Source organism: Capsaspora owczarzaki, assembly GCF_000151315.2.
Source record: "Capsaspora owczarzaki ATCC 30864 unplaced genomic scaffold supercont2.5, whole genome shotgun sequence".
Lineage (NCBI taxonomy): Eukaryota > Filasterea > Ministeriida > Capsasporidae > Capsaspora > Capsaspora owczarzaki.
The window spans coordinates 1,255,854-1,274,928 of NW_011887296.1; the positions used below are offsets into that span (position 1 = coordinate 1,255,854).

Sequence of the window (19,075 nt, forward strand, 5' to 3'; positions counted from 1 at the left end):
GAAGGATCGAGATTGGGGGTCGAACCAACAGATCAAGCGGAAAAAAAAAAGCATCGATGATTTGTTATTTTTGTTTAGCACGAAATGACTCAGTTGATCAAATTGGGGCAACGAAATCGCAGATGAATCAGCCAGCTCGTAGCATCAGGATGCACCTTCGTCGTGGTTATGTGCATCTTGTTCAGCCGACAAAGGGTGGCATTCAATGCGGGGGTCGACCGACGCAGATTGCCCTAATTGGAGAGAGGTTCAGCAGCCTCGGACGACTCTTCCTCTGCCGCTGTCGGCTCCTGCTCCGCCGAACTGTCGACAGGTGCAAGAGTCGATTCTTCCGATGCATGTCCCAGCTCGCTAAGGGTGACCTCCAGGGCAGGATCGACCAGCGAAGACTGCAATTCAGCCACTGTTTCTTCGGTCGTTGCCGCCGAGTCGCCACGCGCTTCATCGTCCACTGCAGCACTCTCACCCGCAAGATCCAACATGTGCGGGGCAGGAGCGAGCTCGGCCAGCGTCACTTCCTGTGCGGGATCGACCAACGTCGATTGCAATTCCTCCAATTGCTCATCCACTGTCAGAGTTGAATCGTGCTGCAAGGCCGCTTCTTCCGTAGCGTCAGTCTCCGTGGCGGCTTTCGAGTCAGTTGCTTGTGCATCTCCCTGGTCTAGGATGATGCCAGCATCAATGGTCAGCACTTCCGGCGCGTCTGGATCAGCAGCTTCAACAGGAGCTCCTCCAGCCACTGGTGTTGCACTTTGTACGCCAGCAGCGGCGGATGACATGCCATCGGGAATCGCGCTCTCCATGTCGAGCAACGAGTTGCTTGGGGAGATGCGTGTTGATCCCGGCAGCGCCGAAGTCGATGCATTCGATCGCTGGCTCGCTCTAGACATTGACGTCGAGGTGCTCTTGGTCGTGCGGGTCGAGGAGAACGATTGAACGCTGTCTTCCGAATGGATGGAGACATTGTCTGCCGCAAATCCGCTCGGAGCCAGGCCCAGGCGCTTTCGCCGCTCGTCCTTGTCACGCTGGACGTCGTCCTGACGTCGGGCGCGCTGCTCGAGCTTCCTATTGCGCTCCTCCGCCAATGCAGCTGCGCGATCTGCTCGCTGGTGTTGCTTGGCCTGCAGCACGGCGTTCGTGCGTTGTTCGCGCTGCAAAGCGGCAAAAGTAGAAGGAAACAAAAAAACATATTCAAGCATCACATACACAGGTGAGCGTTCTTATTCAGCAACATTCTGGTCTGAGAGATGATGATGAGCATGAGAAAGCACGTAAGATTCGACCAATTGGACAGCCATCACGAGAGGTTTCCTTGGTCACACGGGGGGCGGCACACCAACTCCCAGTTCCATCCTTCCTCAATGAGCATTGTCAACCAACTAATCTGCCGCTTGCATGACAGTGGCTTGGGCAGCACCAAGCGTGTGCGGAGTGCGGATCGGCCCGGCCTTACTTTGGCGCGCTCAATCAGGCGCTTCTCAGTGTACTCTGCGCCGTCGTCCTGGTGTTGCTGGTCGTCCGCGTCGTCCCTGTCGATGCGGGACTGCGCCAATGTCCCTGGACTCGTCGGCCGCGGGTCGGGCGACAGCGTCCCATCGCGTCTCCGCGAGGCTACGGATTTCTGACCCGATTGCGATGATCCTTTGAGGAGCGGGTCGCTCTCTTCGTCGCCGCCGTCAAAGCAGCAGCAGAGCACGTTGCCCATTTCCTGTAGTTATGGCGTGGTCGTGGGGGTGCAGCACAGGCGAAAGTAAAGAGAAAGAGAACAAATGGCTCAGACAACAATTGGGCGAAAAGGGCGTGACGTGTGATTGGGCTAAGAACGAGATTCTGAGAAATACAGACTGTTTGGACAGCAAACGTCTTCCATCCGTCCCAGTGCTGACACGGATCATGCGAGATTGAGAGAGCGCATTCGAGGATGGTGTTGTCGCGTTGAAATGAGAATCGGTCGAAACTTTGAGCTTTCACAACCGCTTTCCACAACCAATCCAACTGGAGCTTCTTCTGTCACAGCGGAGTTGATGATGAGACTTGTTGACTTTTGACTTTTGATTTTGATTTTGATTTTGATGTGGTTTTTGTCGTTTTGTTGGCTTTTTTGTCGAGTTGGAAATTCAACCCTTTTTGGAACAAACATTGCGCAATGCACACTTTTCTTCTTTTTTCCGTTGCAATAAAGTAAGCGGCTTTTATTTTTATTTTTAATTCTTTTGCTGTTGGTTTTTTGGTTTTGTTTGCTTGCTTTCCGTCGTTGCTGCTGTGAGCGAAGTGAAAAAAGCAAGACAAACTCACAAAGTGAAGGGTCAAATACGCGTGCGTGGCGTGGCACGAAGGCGGTGGAAGGCGATCGGCGTGTATGGCGGAAAAAGCGCCATTTGTGGCGTCCACGCTTTTGTTGTAAACTCGCAGGGCTGCGTCTGACGCGTGGTGCAGCTTGAATGAGCGACAGAGCATTCGACTTTGTAAAAACCGGAAGGGAGAATGGGCAAGGAGGAGACAGGGGGAAAGCACAAAGTGAACGGAAAAAAACCGAAGACGCAATGCCAGCAGTGATGATGTCATGAGATGCCGACGAAAACGCAGAGCTCATCGCCACCACGCCAGCCGCGAGCACCTTCAGCTCACTTGAATTATGGGGTTGGGAGCGAGCGCGCGGCGGTGTCGGCGGCGGCACTTGGAGCTCTCGAGCATCGAATGGAAGGTGTTCTCAGCCAGCTTTTTTATTTGGATTGTTTTTTTTTTTTTTCGATTTTCCGCTTCTGACGTAGTACATTTGTGATCCGCCCTTTTCTGGAAGAGCTGCAGTCATCCTTTACTCTCGATTGATTTGGTGACGAATATGTTCTAATTTATTGATGATTGACGAGTTTTCCTGAACATCCACTCACTTGATCCGGTCGTTGTTGTAGACCTCCTTCCGTAGTTGCCGCAAAACTACCTGCTGAGAAAAAGCCCCCTACTCTGCGCCAAAAAGCACGACTTTGATCTCCCAACTAATTTGTTTCGAGTGGATCAAAATCGCCCCCGTTTTTTTCAAGTTCTTCTGATTGTACAAGATCGCGCACGTCCAAGAAACCTACGTCCTTGAACCTGCGTCGTTTGTCCAATTTTCCCAGCCTTCCTTTTCCCGCAAGCCCCCTTTTCTGAGCAAGCCGTTTTACCGCAGCATGTTCAGTGACACCGTTGGTGACGATTCAGAATCTTCCTCTTACTCTCCCCCTCCACGACTCGCAACCTGACATTTGCTTTAAGCAGCAGTGACCAACCTTTTTTTTCTTCAAGTTCTCAATTTTTTTTTTCCCTTTTCTTTTCCGTTTTTCTCCCCTGTGCCTATTTTCTTTCTTTTTGATTCGGTTTTGACATTGTGCTTGACCGTCTAATCTTCCTCTGAGACTTGAACTGCTGCTGCTGCTGCCGTTATTTGTTGCGACTTCGTGCTCTTATTTCCGCGTTTTTCTTCTTTTTTTTTTTCTTTTTTTTTTTCGTCCCCCCCCTTATTTTTTCTAGTTGCGCAAAAGCACCGCAAACTTTTGCCGCACCCGTACATAACTCTTCGATATCTTGCGACCCCATCCTGAGGACTAGACTTTTACACTAGATCCGGTCAGCGTTTTTCTTTTTTTTTTTTTTCGTCGTCTTTTTTTTTTTTTTTGGCACTACCTCGGAGAACAGTTACCTCTCCTCCCTCCTGCCAAAAAAGCGCTTGTTACCTCGCGTGTTTATTTGGTTTCTTCTGCTCTTCAAGCGCCCCTCTTCTTCCCCAAGTCTCAAGTTTCGAGATCGCTCCGTTCTTTTTTTTTTTTTTTCTTTTTCTTTTTCTTCTGTCAAGCGTCGTCTCCCGCTTCACCTCTTCTCCCCCTTCCTTGTCAAGTTCCCGTTCAAGTTTTTGAATGACCATTGAGCCCAGCTTTGCTTCGCAAATCCTCAACTTCCCTTGTACCGCCCCGATCTCTGCCATCGCCGACGATACTTCTGCCATGATGCTCATGCTTGAACCCTCATTTGTCCCGCAATTCCGCGGCGACCTCAACGACTTTCCCTCGAGCGATATGCTCGAATTCGATGCCGCACTCCTCGCTTTCGAGGCTGCAGCAGCTTCTGAAGGCCTTGCGCGTGTTTGCAAGCAGTCGCCTTGCGCCTCGGACGCCTCGTCCGTTAGTGATTCCGCGGTTAGTGACGCCGCAGACCGCGCCTCGTTTGCCAGCGAGCCCGCTTGGCTGAGCCAGACTTTTGACTTTTCGCTCCACTCGAACGCCGACGTCAAGAAGCGTTCTGGCCGTGCTCCCACCCATCACACCAACACCAAGAACAACATGTCGTTCATTGACGAGTCCGTCTCTCCGCGCAAGCGTCGTGCCGAGGAAGCCCTCCGCGATCCTCGCTCGTCTGGCGCGTCGCAGTCGCTGTCCGGCTCTCCGCGCGTGTCGCCTGTGGCATCGCCCGCCGTGCACCTCTCCACCGACCGCCAGCTCGAGGCCGGCGAAACGCTCGCCGACTACCTGGACAAGCGCAAGAAGAACAATGACGCGGTCAAGAAGTGCCGCGCCCGCAAGCGCATGGCTGTCGTCGCCACCGAGGAAGAGTGCCAGCGTCTCAGCGGCGAGAATGCTTCTCTGCGCGACCGTGTCGGCAGTCTCGAGGCCGAGGTCGCCTACCTCAAGAACCTTCTCATCTCTGCCACCGCCGTTGCCGCCAATCTCGCCTGAATCGCGGGTTGTTGACTGCGCAGATGTCTGTTTGTTGTTTTGTTGTTTTGCTGTTGTTTTTGGATTTCGTGTGTGTGCGTGTGTGCGTGTGTGCGTGTGTCTCTTTGATGTGCTTCATTTTGTTTGGTTGACATGCTGTTCGATAATGCAAAATCAAGTTACATCCCAAATTGACTCTCTTCAAGCGTTTCAAAGTTGCAGAGTTCTTTGTTGATTGACGTCCAGACAAACACACTTGCAACCAAACACTTGTGCACGTTACACGCGACGGATTTGCATGATGGCCGTTCGTTGCTTCTTGAGCTCGACCAAGCGGGCTTGTGCGGCCACCAAGTCCTGTATCGGATACAAGCAAAAGGAATGAGTACTAGTGCGAAAAAGCCATGTTGAGGAGTAGATGCCCTTACCGCGGTCAGTGTGGCAGGAGGCTGGAACAAGCGATCGCACTGCTCAGACAACGAGTCCACATTGTGCTGCTCTTGCTCAATCATGCGGTTCAGGACGGTCTCCTGCAGGTGTTTGACAGAGTTGCTGTTGGCTGCATCGGACAAAATGAGGACAAGCATAAGAAAAAAGAATAAAAAACAACAACACAAAGAGCAAAAAACCAACGCATTTCTGCATTCATCGTGACTCTTACAAACAAATTCACGAAGGCGCACGAGCGAGTTGTGGAGCATGTTGGACACGCCAATCATGTCGCCAGACATGTAGCTGAGAACACTCGAACCAAATTGGTTCAAGTACACAATGTGGGTCTTGTCCGATCCTTTGGAGCCCGTTGGCGTGATGATAAAGCCAGAGCTGCACGGAGGCACAAGTGGGCAAACATACAAGTGCAAACGAGTGAGATGAAGAGCTTGTGTGGCACGAATCGCCGTTCCAACATCAGCCAGAGAAATCCAAAACAAACAAAACATCTGTACCTGCCAACTTCACCACGGGAATATCCTTGGACTGAAGGCATATTCTCCTGAATGACCGAGCGATGGGCAATGACATAGTGCTTGGAAAAGTCGGTCGGACGACGTCGCGAGGTCAGCAACACGAAATCCTGCGGAGGCTGTTGAGCCGCACCCGCGACCAGGCTTGTCGGCGAGCGCATTTTGATGTGAAAAATGTCATTGTCAGAGTCAATCTTGCGAAGAGTGCTAAAGTCACCAGAAAAAAAAAGAAGCCCAAGCCAAAGCCCAAAGTTAGCGAAATTAAAACAACACAAAACAAGCACCGCTACAACTCCAACCGGCAGTCAAAAAGCCTTACTCGTAGCTGACAAACAACTTGTCCCACTCTGAGCGGAGCGACATGTCTTCGAGCAGTTGGTAGACTTCGCCGGCGCTGGCCGAGACAAAACACTCTACGCGCACGACCAGCGTGTTGCCCACGTCTTTGGTCATGAACTGAATGCCGTCGCGCTCCGAAAGAACATCCCAGTCGCGGGTTGATTTCAGAATCGTGAGATTGGACACGTTCGACAGGCACAATTCCTTGAGATTGTCCTGGGAGAGTGAAAAAAAAAAAAAAAAAAGCAGCAACGGGTGAGCGCAAACCAATTCCAGAACAAGAGTCATCAACGCACAAACCACAGTAGCAACACAAAAGCCAATTTCTCTCTCTTTCCATACCTCCGTGCAATGGACAGCGAGCTCTGCCTTTTCACTGCGGATTTTCTTGCGATCCAAACGGACTTGGCGACGCGCAATGGCCTCATCGTGCCGGAGACGCTCGTCCGCGTTTGCAACCGACAACGGAGGCAGCTTGACTCGCTTTCCATCGCCATCAATCGCCACAAAAGTAAAGTAGGCCGTGTTGACAAGGCGCGGCTGAGGATCGTGAATGCTCACTGCATCGACGCGCACCCCGACCTCCATACTGACGTTCAAGCAAACACAACAAAACAAGCGGATTCAGCTAAATTGCGCAAAACCCGGCAATCAAACAACTCCCCAATCCCGCCGCAAGAGTCGAGTACGCACCTGGTCGTGAACGAATTGTTCACCTGAGCGCGAATGATGATACGCTCGCCCACTTTGATGGGTCCGAGGAAATGAATGTCGTCAATGCTTGCCAGCAGCGGGTAGGACTTGGCCAGTCGGCTGCCACACCCAAAGCATTGAGCGCAGCGGAAAAAGAAAGATCTGAAACCTCACAAAAACAACCAAAAACCGACTCCTACCTTGCAGAGACAGTAGCGTTCATTTCCATCCACTCCATGATCTGACCACCGAAAGCCGTGTTGTGGTGATTGGCATGCTGAGGCAACACAAGCTCCCTGTTGAAGTGGTGTTTCGCAACAGCAAATCCCACGCATATCAACCAAAGAAAAAAAAAACCGACGCAGCGGGTGAGACAGGGCTGTTCTTCAATGGGAGAACCAACAATCCACACACGTACCAGCTTTCCACCATGGTTAGACCTGCGGGAACTACGGTACGGCTGCCATCGAGCAGAGTTCGCGACGACGACAGATTTTCCGGAGCAATGTCGATGGAAGAGCGGCGAGCTGCCTGGTTTTGGAGAATTTCTGCCACCTTCTCAATCGACGTCTTTCGATCGAGACTAAAGCATGGGGGTGGTGTTCAAAATGGTGGACATCCGTCAGCGCGACGAATAATTTTTTAAAAAAAGCGGACAAGAAATTGGCAAACGAAACCTTACCGGATTTGACGACGCTCAAAGGCAAGACTGTGCTGATCTTTATCCTGTTCGGACACGGGGACGAGTGCTGGAATTGCCACCTTCTGCCCTTGGCTGTCCAGCGAGACGAACGTAAAGTATGCTTCGCACATGGCAACGCTGCCGGAATTGAGCGGATCTTCCAAGAAGACCTTGACCGCGACTTCCATGCTTGTATTGAACGCGCGTGTGACTTTGGCACTAATGCGCACGAGTTGACCAGCTCTGCGTTGAATTTTCACAAACGAGAAGAACGCACACAAAACAAAACCAACAAAACCACAACCAAAAACCAAAACAACAAAACCAAACGTGAGTGACCCAAATTGATAAAAAAAACAAAACAACAGAATCGACAAGGAACGAGGACGACTTGCCTGACACGCTCACGGAACTGCAGATCGTCCATGCTTGCTGTGACGGAAGGATGCTTTGAATGGCGTTCGGCTGCTCGAGCAAAAAACAACAAAGGCAGCGTTTTTGAATCATAAAAAACCCGCAAAATTTATCTCTCAAAATTTGACCCAAATTTTCGTAACGTAACGTTTTCGCTTTTGTTTCGCTTTGTTTCGCTTTGTTTCGTTGCTTGTTGTTCGTTTCGCTGGACTTACACGCGAGACAGGCGCACGTGTCCATCCACTTGAGCAGCTCGCCTCCGAGCAGCGAGATGGAGAACGCATTGGTCTGCGAAGGGACGAGGATTTTGTGCATCTGGACGAGCGTGTCATCAGGCGTATTCACCGCATGCGACGGCGTTGGCGGGGCAGGCGGCGGAGTCCCAGTCCCGGCGTGAGTGCTGCTCGACATGGATTTGGGGAGGTGGGGAGGGGGGGGGGCGCGGTGTGGATGTAGAGGAGGAGACAGGACGGGATGGGTGTCGGTTGGAGTGAAAGTCGGAGTGCAATGTGGCGGCTATGAAATTGTCAATGGCAACCGATAGGGAAACAATGACTGACCAAAGCACTTGAAAAGACAAAGACCAATGGATGAGGTAAAAAAAAGTAAAGAGGATGGACTATTGCAGGGCAAGAGAAACAAGTAAAGTTTACTACGTCAACACGCACACGAAAGTTGAATTGGTGGGGATGAACGACGTTTAGGTAGACGTTCCAAAGTAGCGATCACCAAAGTTGCCTACAGCGTTGGAACGATTGCAACATCAAAATAAGCAAACAACGCGATGAAGGGCCATTCATTCAACTCATTCATTCATTCATTCATTCATTCATTCATTCATGGTTCTGACTCACCAATGCCCGGAATAATGTGGAATTGCTCGTTGACTTCGCGATCAACCTCAGTAGTGATAATCTTGACCTTGGGGAAGGCGTAGGCGAGGTTGTGGATGCCTGACGGCGCGGCAATGAGGGAGAGGAACATGATGTTCTCTTCTGGAATGTCGTGATCGAGCAGGACTCGGATGGCCATCATGGCTGCAGCACCTGTGGCAATGGTAGCATCCACGAGCAAAATGTGGGCACCGGCCAGGCGCTTTGGCAACTTGCAGTAGTGCAGCTGTCCAACGAGAGGGGAATACATTTGTGAGACGAATGCATACCAGACTCGCAAAAACGCACTCGCGCAACCACTAGCCCCTCACCTGGGGCTCGCCAGTCTCTTCGTCGGTTTGGATGAGAATCTTGCCAAGACGAATGTCCTTGCAGACATCTCGGAGCGAGCCCTCCATTGTGACACCAGCGCGCACAATCGAGACTCCAATCAGGGTACCGTTGAAGCTGAAACCAAAAGGCACGAGTAACAAGCAGGGAGAAACAAAGAGGCCAAATGAGCAACATGGCTCACCAGAATCGAGCTACAAAATAAATCAATTCCCTACCGCTGTCCCTGGAAAAGGGCATTCGAGGGCGTGGTCACGATCGTCTCCTGGAAGGGCAAAAAGCTCAAGGCGTACTCGACCAGCAGACGCATCAGCCGTTGCGAATAGAAGATAAACTCATCGCGTGGCGTGTCCCGGTTGCGAATGATTGTGTGCATGGCGCGAACCTAGAGTAGGAGGGAGCAGGAGGGAGTTGGTGGAGACACGGTTTCGAGAAAAAAATTCAAACGTAAGCGACTCGACAGCAGCTTCCACGTGGCAACTTAGTCCAAAAGACACCCCTTACCTGACTGCCTCGAGGCAAGACGTGCAGCGTGTCGGGCATGGGGCCGTCCTTGCGAGCCGTGGCGATCTTCTCGCGGAAGAGAAAACCACGCTCGTTGAGTTGCATGCGCACGTGATCAATAATCAAATTAATGGCAACATGGTTGTCTGAGCCGCGAGGCACAACAACATCGGCGTGGTTCATCGACGGAGCGATGAACTCATCCATGGCCGGCTTGACAAACTTGTTGTACTGCTTGATGACGCCAGCGAGATCGCGACCACGCTCCAGAATATCGCGCTTGAGTCGTCGAGCCAAGCGGATGTCCGAGTCGGTGTCAACAAAGACCTGGGTGGGTAGAGAAAAGCAAAAATAAGCAACAATGAGGGGAGTGTCATTGCAGAGAGTCTTCCAAAAAGCCAAATCGTACCTTCATGTCCATGAGATCTCGCAAATCCTTTCGGCAAAAGGCCTAACATGTATGATTTCGAGAACAAGGCGATTGAGTCAACAGCAACGACAACAAAAAGGACAAATCAAAGAACTAGGAACGTACCAGAATGCCTTCAAAGACAATAACGTTTGCGCCATACATGGTGTGCGTGTTTGGCAAACGACTGTGCGTGTTGAAGTCGTAGACTGGGATGTCCACATTCTGTCAAGACGGGTTTTATGGTTGAATGTCAGTTGAAGGGATCACCGATCTTGCGAACCCAAAATCACAACATACCTTGCCCTCCTTGAGCTTTTTGAGAGTCGTGACCAGCAGATCGACATCAAAGGCGTTCGGATGATCAAAGTTGTACTCGCATTGATGGGCGCGTTCGATTTCAGCAGGAGTCAAGGCCTGCCAACCCAAAACGAGACAACCAAAAAAGGTGAGAATTCAAACGAGTATCACGGTCGCAGAAAGAGGAGCTCCTTCACAAGGCAACAGGAATGACCAGCAGACATGCCTTGTAAAAGCTATCCATGGAGAGAAGCACCACCCACGGCACTCCGAGCTCTTTGATAATCATCTGCGCAACAGTGGTCTTTCCGGAGGCACTGCAAAGCACAAACCCAAAACAAAAGTCCAGTGAATCATCCTTCAGCAGTTAGACACCAATCAATACTCAATGTCACTCGAAGGATGATCCATCCAGTGCTGCTGCGTACCTGCCGCCCGCAATGCCAATGACAAACGCTTCCTTGAGCTGACCATCCACATTGTACCACGGCGGACGACCTACATCCCAAAACCCAGACAATTTTTTTTTTCCAGCAGCGCCATCGAGTGAGACACATTTTCGAACATGCACATACAACAACTGCACACTGAGTGACGAGCATTGGGGTGTTGTAATGCTCCGTTCTTGTGGCTTGTTGGCAACACCGCGTGAAAACCCGTCTCAAGCCAAAGCCAAGCCATGGATTGAGAAACAACCAAGCTCGTCTTGATTGTTTGCTCAGCTTTGCTTGCTTGGGGGTGTTTGTTGTTGTGTTGTGCGTGTGTTTGGGATGGCTTTGGAGGCCTTGTGGTGACTGACCATGCGTGAAGATGGTGCGGCGCTTGGTGGACGCGTGCTGGGCGCCAGCGTCACTCGATCCGGACGCACTGCGCGAGACCTTGGAAGTGCATGAAACGTCGCCTTCCTCCTCGCAGGTGACTGGAAGCGCAGCGACGGAGGCAGAGACAGCGGACGACGCGCTCGAGCCAGTCGAGTGAGCCAGTGAGCCAGTTGAGCTAGCTGAAGACGACACGGCGCTGCCGGGGAGTTGCGCAGCCGATGCAGACATCTTCTGGCCGTCCACAGAGAGCAGGTTGGGCGAGGTCGAGAGCAACTGCGACGACTGCTTGCGCGCGAGGTGCGGGATGTCCATTTTGGCGAAAACTGAGAGCAAAAAAAACAGAGACTGAGAACATGTTGCGGTGGAGAAGCAATGTACATGGAATATATTGAATAAGGGATGGGACAGCAGACCAACATTGAGAGAGAGATAGCGAGGGAGGAGTCAAAGGCACCGCTGCATCAAGCAAATCTGTTGCATTCTGTTTTATGGCTTTGCTTGGCACTTGCCGCAGATGGGCTTTCCGTTCTGGATGAACATGTCCGTGGCAGTAGCAGGAGTTGAGCAGTGCTGAGAGGAGAGAGTTGGGGAGGGGGGAAGGGTTAGGGTGAGACACAGAGCCAAAATGCTTGCGCCAATCCAAATTCGAAAAGAACGAGAGCAAAGCCTTACCCGACACTTCAAGCACTCGTTATGCCACTTTTGGCCATCAGCGTTCGTGTACGTGCCATCAATTGGCTTGCCGCAGCCAGAGCACGCGTTCGCTGGCCCGCTTTCAGCGCAATGCTTGTGATACGGCAAATTGTCCAGGACGACAAACTTGGATTCGAGTTTCTCAGAGCAATGCGTGCACCTGGGGGTGGGGAAAGGACAGAGAGATTCGACCAAGTCACTTTCATAAGCACAACGAAAACCACTCAATCTCGAATTCCGAAACCCGAAATACCATCCACATACCTGAAATGATCAGCGTGCCAGGAACGACCGAGAGCATTGATGGCATTCTCACCAGAGGCGATGGCAACGTGGCAGCCAGCACACACGCGGCCAAATAGAGCCTCGTAGTCGTGTTCGCAATACAACCGACCTTCCTTGTCGAGGAACCGACCCGACCCGAACGGCTGCTTGCACTGGTGGCAAACAAAGTGCTCCTTGTGGTAGACACGACCGATGGCAGAAATCCACTCGGTGCCAGTCCCAATCGCGCCGTTGCAGTCATGGCAGACAAAGGACATGGCGCCGCTGTTGCCAGCAGCGAGAGATGGGATGGACGATGACAGCGTGGCATAACCAGTGCCAAACGTGACGGAAAGGGAGGAAGAGGCTGGCTTGAGGGCAGTTGCGGACGACGAGGAGTGTCGTGGTGTTCGCGACGACTTTGCATCAAAGTTTTTGATGGCGCGCAGCACGTCGTCAAAGTTTCCCGACGACGACCGCTCTGCGACCAATGTGCTAGTTCCTGGCTGCAGAACAAACTGGCGTCCGCTGAGCAAGTTCGGGCAGATCTAACGTTTTGGCAAATTTGCAGAGAAAAAAAAAAAGCGCAAAATTGAGACAAAGGTCGCGGGCTATCCTCCTTCTCAACCCTCCACGACGAAGCTTTCTACCAGCACGCTCTGCTCTGGTGCCTTTCAGCAACTTCAATCACACGTCCTGTCTGCCTTCCTCACAAAAGCAAACAAAACATACCTCGGTCAGCCGTTCGGAACCAAGGCCCTTGAAAACGACTTCGCCAGCAAAGGTGAACCGCACCTCGAGCTGCTCGGTGATATCGCTACCGCACGCTTGAAGGGCCTTGATGGTGCCTTCGCTGGCAATGATTTGACCACCGTCTGCCATATTGCCGAGCAGCGTTGCGCGACTCACGGCAGGCCCAAAGTACTCCATGCGCTCCGTGACATTGTCCAGCTCGCAGCCGACTTCGCCAGTGTGCATGCCGATGCCCACGCGAAGGCCACTGAAGAGCAGCCGACCGCTGGACGAACGCACCTGCTTGCAGTGCTCCATGTCGAGAATGTCGCTCGGCCAAGTGGCAGCGACCAGCTTCATTTGCAGGATGGCGCACCACTGCACAGCATCGACAACGTTCTGGAAGACACCGAGGAAGGAGGCGCCTTCCGTTCGCACTTCATACCCGTGCTGGAAACGCAGCGACGTGCGCACCAGGTCGTTGTGGATTTTGGTGGCGTTGTACATGGCCGTGTGGTTGGCCTCCCAGAGTTCCGTCACATGTGCCACGTGCGTAAACACGATAGTGACGGTGCCGGTGGGCGGGGAGACCTCGGGCGAGATCTTTTGAAGCATTTCGTAGTACTTTGAGTTGCGCCGCGGAGCGCCGTGTCCTGCGCTCTCTCGCACTTGCAGGGCATCCACCCCTGAGTGCACGCCAGCGCCAGGTGTGGCAGAGGGTGAAGCGGCGGCAGTTCCGGGCGGCGGGAAGGCTCGCTCGCTCAGGGTTCCAGGAAGCAGCTGAACGAGCGTTTCTTGAATCTCCAAGTCCTTGAGTTTGAACTCGCCCAGGGGCTTTCCGGCAGCGTGGAAGGGTGCAAGTGTTTCTGTGCGCAACTTTGGCTGCAGCTGGGCCCACGCTGCGCCAGACACGACAATTTGGCCTCCGCTCGCGAGTGAAGAAACCCGATTTGCTCGGCGGACGTTCGGACCGTAGTAGTCCATTCTGGCCAAGCAATGGAATAGCGAAAAGCAACAACGAATAAATCCCCCCACCAAATGCAAGCGCAGTTAGTCACTGAGTGTGAAAGGAGCAGCAAAACAAAAACGAAAAAAACAAAAGGTACCGATCAGTGATGTCGTCCAGCTCAAATCCAACATCACCCGTGTGGATTCCCATGCGCACTCGAAGACCTCGATATACGAGTTGGCCGTTGGCAGTGCGTTGCTCGCCACACCCGGCAAACGACAAAGTCACCTGAAAGAAGAAGAGGAGAAATGAGAGTTTGCAAAAAAAAAACAATCAATCAGAAACAAACACCTCGACAAAAAAGCCAACTCTGGGATGTCAAGCCCCACATACCTGTGGCCATTCAGCATCCATCAGCTCCAGCTGGGCCGCCATGCACCAAGCAGCGGCATCCACTGGGTCTTGGAACGCAACCATGAACGCATCGCCCTCGGTTTTGACCTCGTATCCCTTGTGCCTGCGCAGACACCGCCGCATAATGTTGTTGTGAACCTTGATGGCCGTTCGCATCGCAGAGGCGTCCGACTCCCAGATGGCGGTGGAATTTTGAATGTCAGTGAACACGAGCGTGACCTCGCCTGTCGGTGGTTCCACTTCCTGGCAAATATCGTCGAGCTGCCTGGCATAGGATGTGCTCGTCTCGGTTGGCGCAGATGCCGCGCCGACAGGAGAGGATGCGCTCGAGGCGCCATCAAACAACTCGGCCACTGGGGCTGGAGAGCGTGATGACGAGTTTGCAACGCTACCGTGCGGCCTCGATGCGCTGGCCGCAATGGCAACCGACACGGGCATGGCAGCGTTTGCGGCGCTTGCGCGCGCGCGTGACGGAGATCTCGACTTGGGCACGGCAATCAGCGTCAGCACGGTTTCACGCGTCGATGAGAGCACGTTCTGAGCGTGTGCCATCATGAGCTTGAGAGCGGCCTCGTCACTGGGTGCGTCCTTGGCTTCAGCCGAGGCCGTGCGTGCCTGATCAAGAAGCGCCTGGACATGCTGCAACAGCGTGCCGCGAGCGGCGTTAAAGGCAGCGAGTTGGGTCGAGGAGGTCGACGTCTCTTTGGTGCCTGGTCGCGGTGTCAGCGCAGCGAGCAGGGCGAGCACTCCGACTTCTGCGTCGCTGGCGATATTCACAAACTGCGCCTTGTTGCCGGCATTGGCAGCGGCAAGCAGCGCCGCGATGCGTTGAGCGATGGTGGATGTCAAATGCTCAAGCAGGTCGGCCGAGGTGCGCTCGACATCGGATGCGTCCGATTCGTGGTTGGTGGCCGAAGAGCCATTGCTTTGCGCCCCTCCAAACACCAGCGGATGGATTTCGGAAGTGTTGTTGGAAATGGTGCGTTTTCGCGCCTTGGCAACCGTGACCGAGTGCTCTTTTGCCGCGTCCAATAGCGCAGACGGGAGCTGCACATGCCGCAAGTCAATGTTGCCTGCAATAGCAAGCGGTCGGACCATGGCGTGGTTGGCAACGTGGGTCGCATACAGCTTGTCCAGGATTTGCAAAAGCTGCCGCGAAGTGTCGAACGCGGGATCGTCCTGCCACAATAGATGAACAGAGGCATGTCAAGTTGGTGCGATAGAAAGAATTGAGTGACCGCATTCTCCATCGGCAAGTGCATAAAAGTACAAAAAATACAAACAACAATCCTCGTACCTGCCGCCGGTCGTTCATCTCCTCGATGGCCTCGCGCAGCGACCAGAGATGTCGGAACAGAGCCGCCGCAGCTTTGGCAACCTCCTGGTCAGCAGACAAGACTGGCGTCGAGACGCCGAGAGAAGCACCGACGCTCAAGCTGTAGCCAGTCGCGGCCGACAGGCTTGCGCTCCCAGAGGAAGGGGACACGGAAAACTCTTCGGTGGTCGTGGCCGACGGGCTGCGCGGCTCAACAGCGACCATGTCGAGAAAGGCTTTCAGGCTGCTGGTGTTATCCTCGATAACGCGATTTAATGGCAGCAGGTACCTTTCCTTATCAGTGTACTCGGTGAGCGAGCCCAACATTTGCACCGTCTTGGCCACAAGCGTGAGTGTTCGAGCAACACGCTCGTTGGGGAAGTCTGCGCACATGTGGAATGCCTTGGGTCCCATCATTGCTGCCAAAAAGTGGAATGAACGAGCCAAAGTGAGCAGAGGGACATTCACGAACAAGCACACTTAAAAAAAAAGAAAAAAAAAAAAAGAAGAGGCAACAAAGAAATCAAAATAAAAAAAAAACACACTCACCAGGACACAACAATCGCGTAAAAATAAAGGCACTGACGGCAGAATACCGCACGTTGGGATCGCTAGGGAAGCACTTGGCCGCACAATGCCGCAGATCGGCACAAACTTGGCGTAGAGGTGTCGGGAACTGCTTTCCGGAAGACATGATGGCATTCATCACGCGCGTTGCGTACTCTGCGAGCAGTTGGAGGTTTTTCTTCACATTGGTGGTCTTGTCGACAAAGAACGGGTTGACTTCGCAGTACTTGTCTTCGAGAATCATCTCATCCAGCGGCTCTTTGAGAACGGCACGAACGTAGGGCAAGGCAATGTTTCGAATGTGCAGTTCAATCACCTTGGTGGCGAGAGAGGCGTTCTGGACAATCGAGGACGTGGTGCCGATGGCAGAGCGAAATTGCACCTCCATCATTTCCTTCAGAAAGCTTCGTGTCAACCGCCGGGTGCCAATGAGATCGAGAATACGCTGGCCAGTCTCCGAACGGTCTCTGGTCACACCATCAAGCGCCAAAACAAGCTGCCGCCGATTGTTGAGGAAAAAGTCGACAAACTCGGAATACTCGCTCACGGGCAGCACGCCTTCTTCAATGTAGGAAAGTCGCAGCCGAATCATGGGTCCTTCGTCCAGGCCAGGCGGGGCCGGTGACCCGTTGCTTCGGGTGGGGCCACTTCCAGAAGAGGTTTCGCCTGGAGTAGGGTAGCTCGGAGCGAGAGGCGACGTCGCTGGACTGGGCGATAGACCTGGTGTGTGCGGAGGTGTCGAGCCATTGCCAGCGTCGATGGCTGGGTAGAGGGCGTACCAGTGGTCGTACACTGTACCTCGCTCAAGCGAGGCCAGCGGCAAAACAATGCGCCCCATCGCAGCTTCGCCGCGGCTAATCACTGCAGACAGCGACGAGACTGTCCCGCCGGGGCCTATCGTGCCGTGATTGCTTTTACCGCTCGGAGTGGTCAAAACAGTGACATGGAGGGACGAGAGCAGGTCGGCATTGCGCACGGGAATTTCAAACAGCTCGTCAAACGTCGGAGCGTCGTTGGCCTTAAACTGGTGGGTTCGGTGCTCGACCGGACTGGCGCCTGGCACTGGGGAAATCAGGGCGACAGACACGACGGGGTTGATGTCGGTGATTTTGCGCTTCATTGTCCCGCTGTTGCCTCGGCCGCCGTAAAAGAGATCGCGCGCTTCGAGCACCTTGACGCGCAAAACACCCGCGGAGGCATCGTCGGCAGTGGCCTGGTCGCCGCCGCTACTGGCCGCAGGAACAAACACAATTTGCAGATGAATGTCTCCAAGCAAGCGGTCCTCGTCGGTCGCGGGTTTGAGCTTGTACCACTGCTCGACAGGCACATGGCCTGTGCGCGCCTGCAGCACGGCCTTTGGAATCGACACTTGGCCAGTGGGAATGTCTGCTTTGCGCCGGGCGTCCCACACGACAACGGAAATGTCGTGAAACTCTGGGAAGAGCTCAAAGTGGAAATCGGTGCCCCAGTAAGGGTTTGAGTTGCCCTTTGACGGAGCGGCATCCTTCATGCGTCCCAGCGAGATGCGTCGACCAGCAGAGATGTGCGGCGTGCGACCGGCCTCGTTGCGATTGAGCCTTACCGTGCAAAAGCATGATTGCAGGAGGCCTGTTGTTTTGTTCACAAGAGCAAGGCAAACCAAAGATCGAGTTGAGTGTCATGAAAGGATGGAGCAAAGCAGAGCTTCCATCTACAAGAGTTTTTAGTATTCTGAGACCCAAAAATCTGAGACCGAGCGACTGTTAACACCTCTTGTGTCGCTCTCAAACGCGCACACATCCCTGAAACACCACCTCAATTTCCACCCGTACTTTCGATGGTGTGGACGTTGAGTTGACGAGTTGATGTGTTTTGAGTGATGACCTGACGGAACAGGACCTGGCTTTGACTGACTAACTGACTGACTGCTTAACAAGCTGCACGCTCTGCCGCTGTCTCTCGCTCTGCCTCGCCTCTGCTGGTGTTTCGTCCTATGCTTCACTGCACAGCCACACCAGTCCAGCGAGCTCTCTTCTCCCTCTCCCCCCCTTCTCGTCCAAGTTGGTGACTCCAGTAAGCTGCCTTATAAGCCTAAAAGCATTGGTGTTTCGCCTCGACCGCAGCCCAGCTTTCCCGCTTCAATCCCCCCTCAATCCCCTTCAATCAACTCACTCACTCACTCACTCAATCACTCGTTCATCCATTCATCCATCCATCCAAACACACACACGACCCAGAAACCAGAAACCAGACCGCAGTTCAAAAAAAAAAAAAAAAAAAAAAAAAAAGACGAAAAAGTTGACACTTTTTTTTTTTTTTTTTTTTTTTTTTTTTTTTTGTTCCACAACAACAGAAACAAAAAAGAAAAAGGTCGAAAAAAAGAAGACGAAGAAAAAAAAAAAAAAAAGGTCGAAAACGCGCTCAATCGAAAGCAGCAGTCACAAAACATCAAAAAGCGATTGGATTTTGCAGCATCAACAACGGAGGGAAGCGATCCGCACACCCGAAAAATGCCGAACGCGGTGGCGAGAGAACGAGAGAACGAGAGACGGGAGTGAGAGAAGCACTCCTTCAGCATCACAATCGGCGAATGCTTATGGTCAGCGTTACAGACCTGGCAGGTTGCGCGCCTCGACGACCTTGATGTCAATGTAGTGGTCCTTGATCAGCTTGCTGGCGGATCCAGTCTGGTTGGCGCTGCCAGGGTTGCTGACGGGCGATGCTTTGGCAACGCTGGACGCCATTCGTGCTGTCGTCTATCTTCTTCTTCTTCGTTTTGTGTCTCCTCCCGCCTCAGAGCAACCGAACGCCGCGCAAGTGAATCAGACTCAAAGACACACACACGCACACACAAGAGACACACAACCCCGTCAAAGCGCGGCTGTTCGAAGGTTGCCGTGTTTTGTGTGTGTTGCAACGAAACGTAAAGAAAGAAAGAAAAAGAAAAGGAGCTTAAAACAAAGGACTGATCAATCAGTCGATTCTCATATTGCCTGAATCCGCGTTTCGAATACGAATCAGATTACTGCAGCACGAGTGGACATTGAGTTGGCGATGGCTCTCTGTTTGAGAGAAATCCGTAGTTGAGAGTTGCAGTACCGGATCTGCACGAGTGAATGTAGCT

The 19,075-nt window shown here is 52.8% G+C and overlaps 5 protein-coding genes across 5 annotated transcripts; 1 reads left to right on the forward strand and 4 right to left on the reverse strand.

The window, feature by feature from the left end:
- Positions 1–49: 49 nt before the first annotated feature.
- Positions 50–1,835, reverse strand: CAOG_03822 (hypothetical protein). Its single transcript, XM_004363493.2, has 2 exons — positions 1,454–1,835; positions 50–1,151 (listed from the first exon to the last, which is right to left on the reverse strand). Exons 1-2 carry the CDS (start codon positions 1,703–1,705, stop codon positions 234–236), a joined length of 1,170 nt encoding a protein of 389 aa, XP_004363550.1. The 5' UTR covers positions 1,706–1,835; the 3' UTR covers positions 50–233.
- Positions 1,836–3,550: 1,715 nt separating this feature from the next.
- On the forward strand, positions 3,551–4,895 carry CAOG_03823 (hypothetical protein). Its single transcript, XM_004363494.2, has one exon. The coding sequence runs from the start codon at positions 3,894–3,896 to the stop codon at positions 4,707–4,709; it is 816 nt and encodes a 271-aa protein (XP_004363551.1). The 5' UTR covers positions 3,551–3,893; the 3' UTR covers positions 4,710–4,895.
- CAOG_03824 (acyl-CoA thioesterase 11) lies at positions 4,805–8,325 on the reverse strand. Its single transcript, XM_004363495.2, has 12 exons — positions 7,997–8,325; positions 7,763–7,832; positions 7,368–7,610; positions 7,104–7,268; positions 6,886–6,981; positions 6,686–6,805; positions 6,335–6,581; positions 5,973–6,208; positions 5,636–5,860; positions 5,350–5,513; positions 5,117–5,247; positions 4,805–5,045 (listed from the first exon to the last, which is right to left on the reverse strand). The coding sequence occupies exons 1-12, from the start codon at positions 8,190–8,192 to the stop codon at positions 4,968–4,970; spliced, it is 1,971 nt and encodes a 656-aa protein (XP_004363552.1). The 5' UTR covers positions 8,193–8,325; the 3' UTR covers positions 4,805–4,967.
- Positions 8,326–8,391: 66 nt separating this feature from the next.
- CAOG_03825 (uridine cytidine kinase) lies at positions 8,392–11,373 on the reverse strand. Its single transcript, XM_004363496.2, has 11 exons — positions 11,017–11,373; positions 10,646–10,715; positions 10,444–10,534; positions 10,218–10,334; positions 10,044–10,142; positions 9,918–9,959; positions 9,509–9,835; positions 9,223–9,389; positions 8,986–9,121; positions 8,636–8,900; positions 8,392–8,519 (listed from the first exon to the last, which is right to left on the reverse strand). The coding sequence occupies exons 1-11, from the start codon at positions 11,348–11,350 to the stop codon at positions 8,482–8,484; spliced, it is 1,686 nt and encodes a 561-aa protein (XP_004363553.2). The 5' UTR covers positions 11,351–11,373; the 3' UTR covers positions 8,392–8,481.
- Positions 11,374–11,400: 27 nt separating this feature from the next.
- CAOG_03826 (hypothetical protein) lies at positions 11,401–18,904 on the reverse strand. The gene is made up of 9 exons (XM_004363497.2): positions 18,566–18,904; positions 15,955–17,580; positions 15,388–15,824; positions 14,070–15,269; positions 13,834–13,964; positions 12,728–13,712; positions 11,996–12,543; positions 11,711–11,891; positions 11,401–11,608 (listed from the first exon to the last, which is right to left on the reverse strand). The coding sequence occupies exons 1-9, from the start codon at positions 18,693–18,695 to the stop codon at positions 11,525–11,527; spliced, it is 5,322 nt and encodes a 1,773-aa protein (XP_004363554.2). The 5' UTR covers positions 18,696–18,904; the 3' UTR covers positions 11,401–11,524.
- Positions 18,905–19,075: the final 171 nt, after the last annotated feature.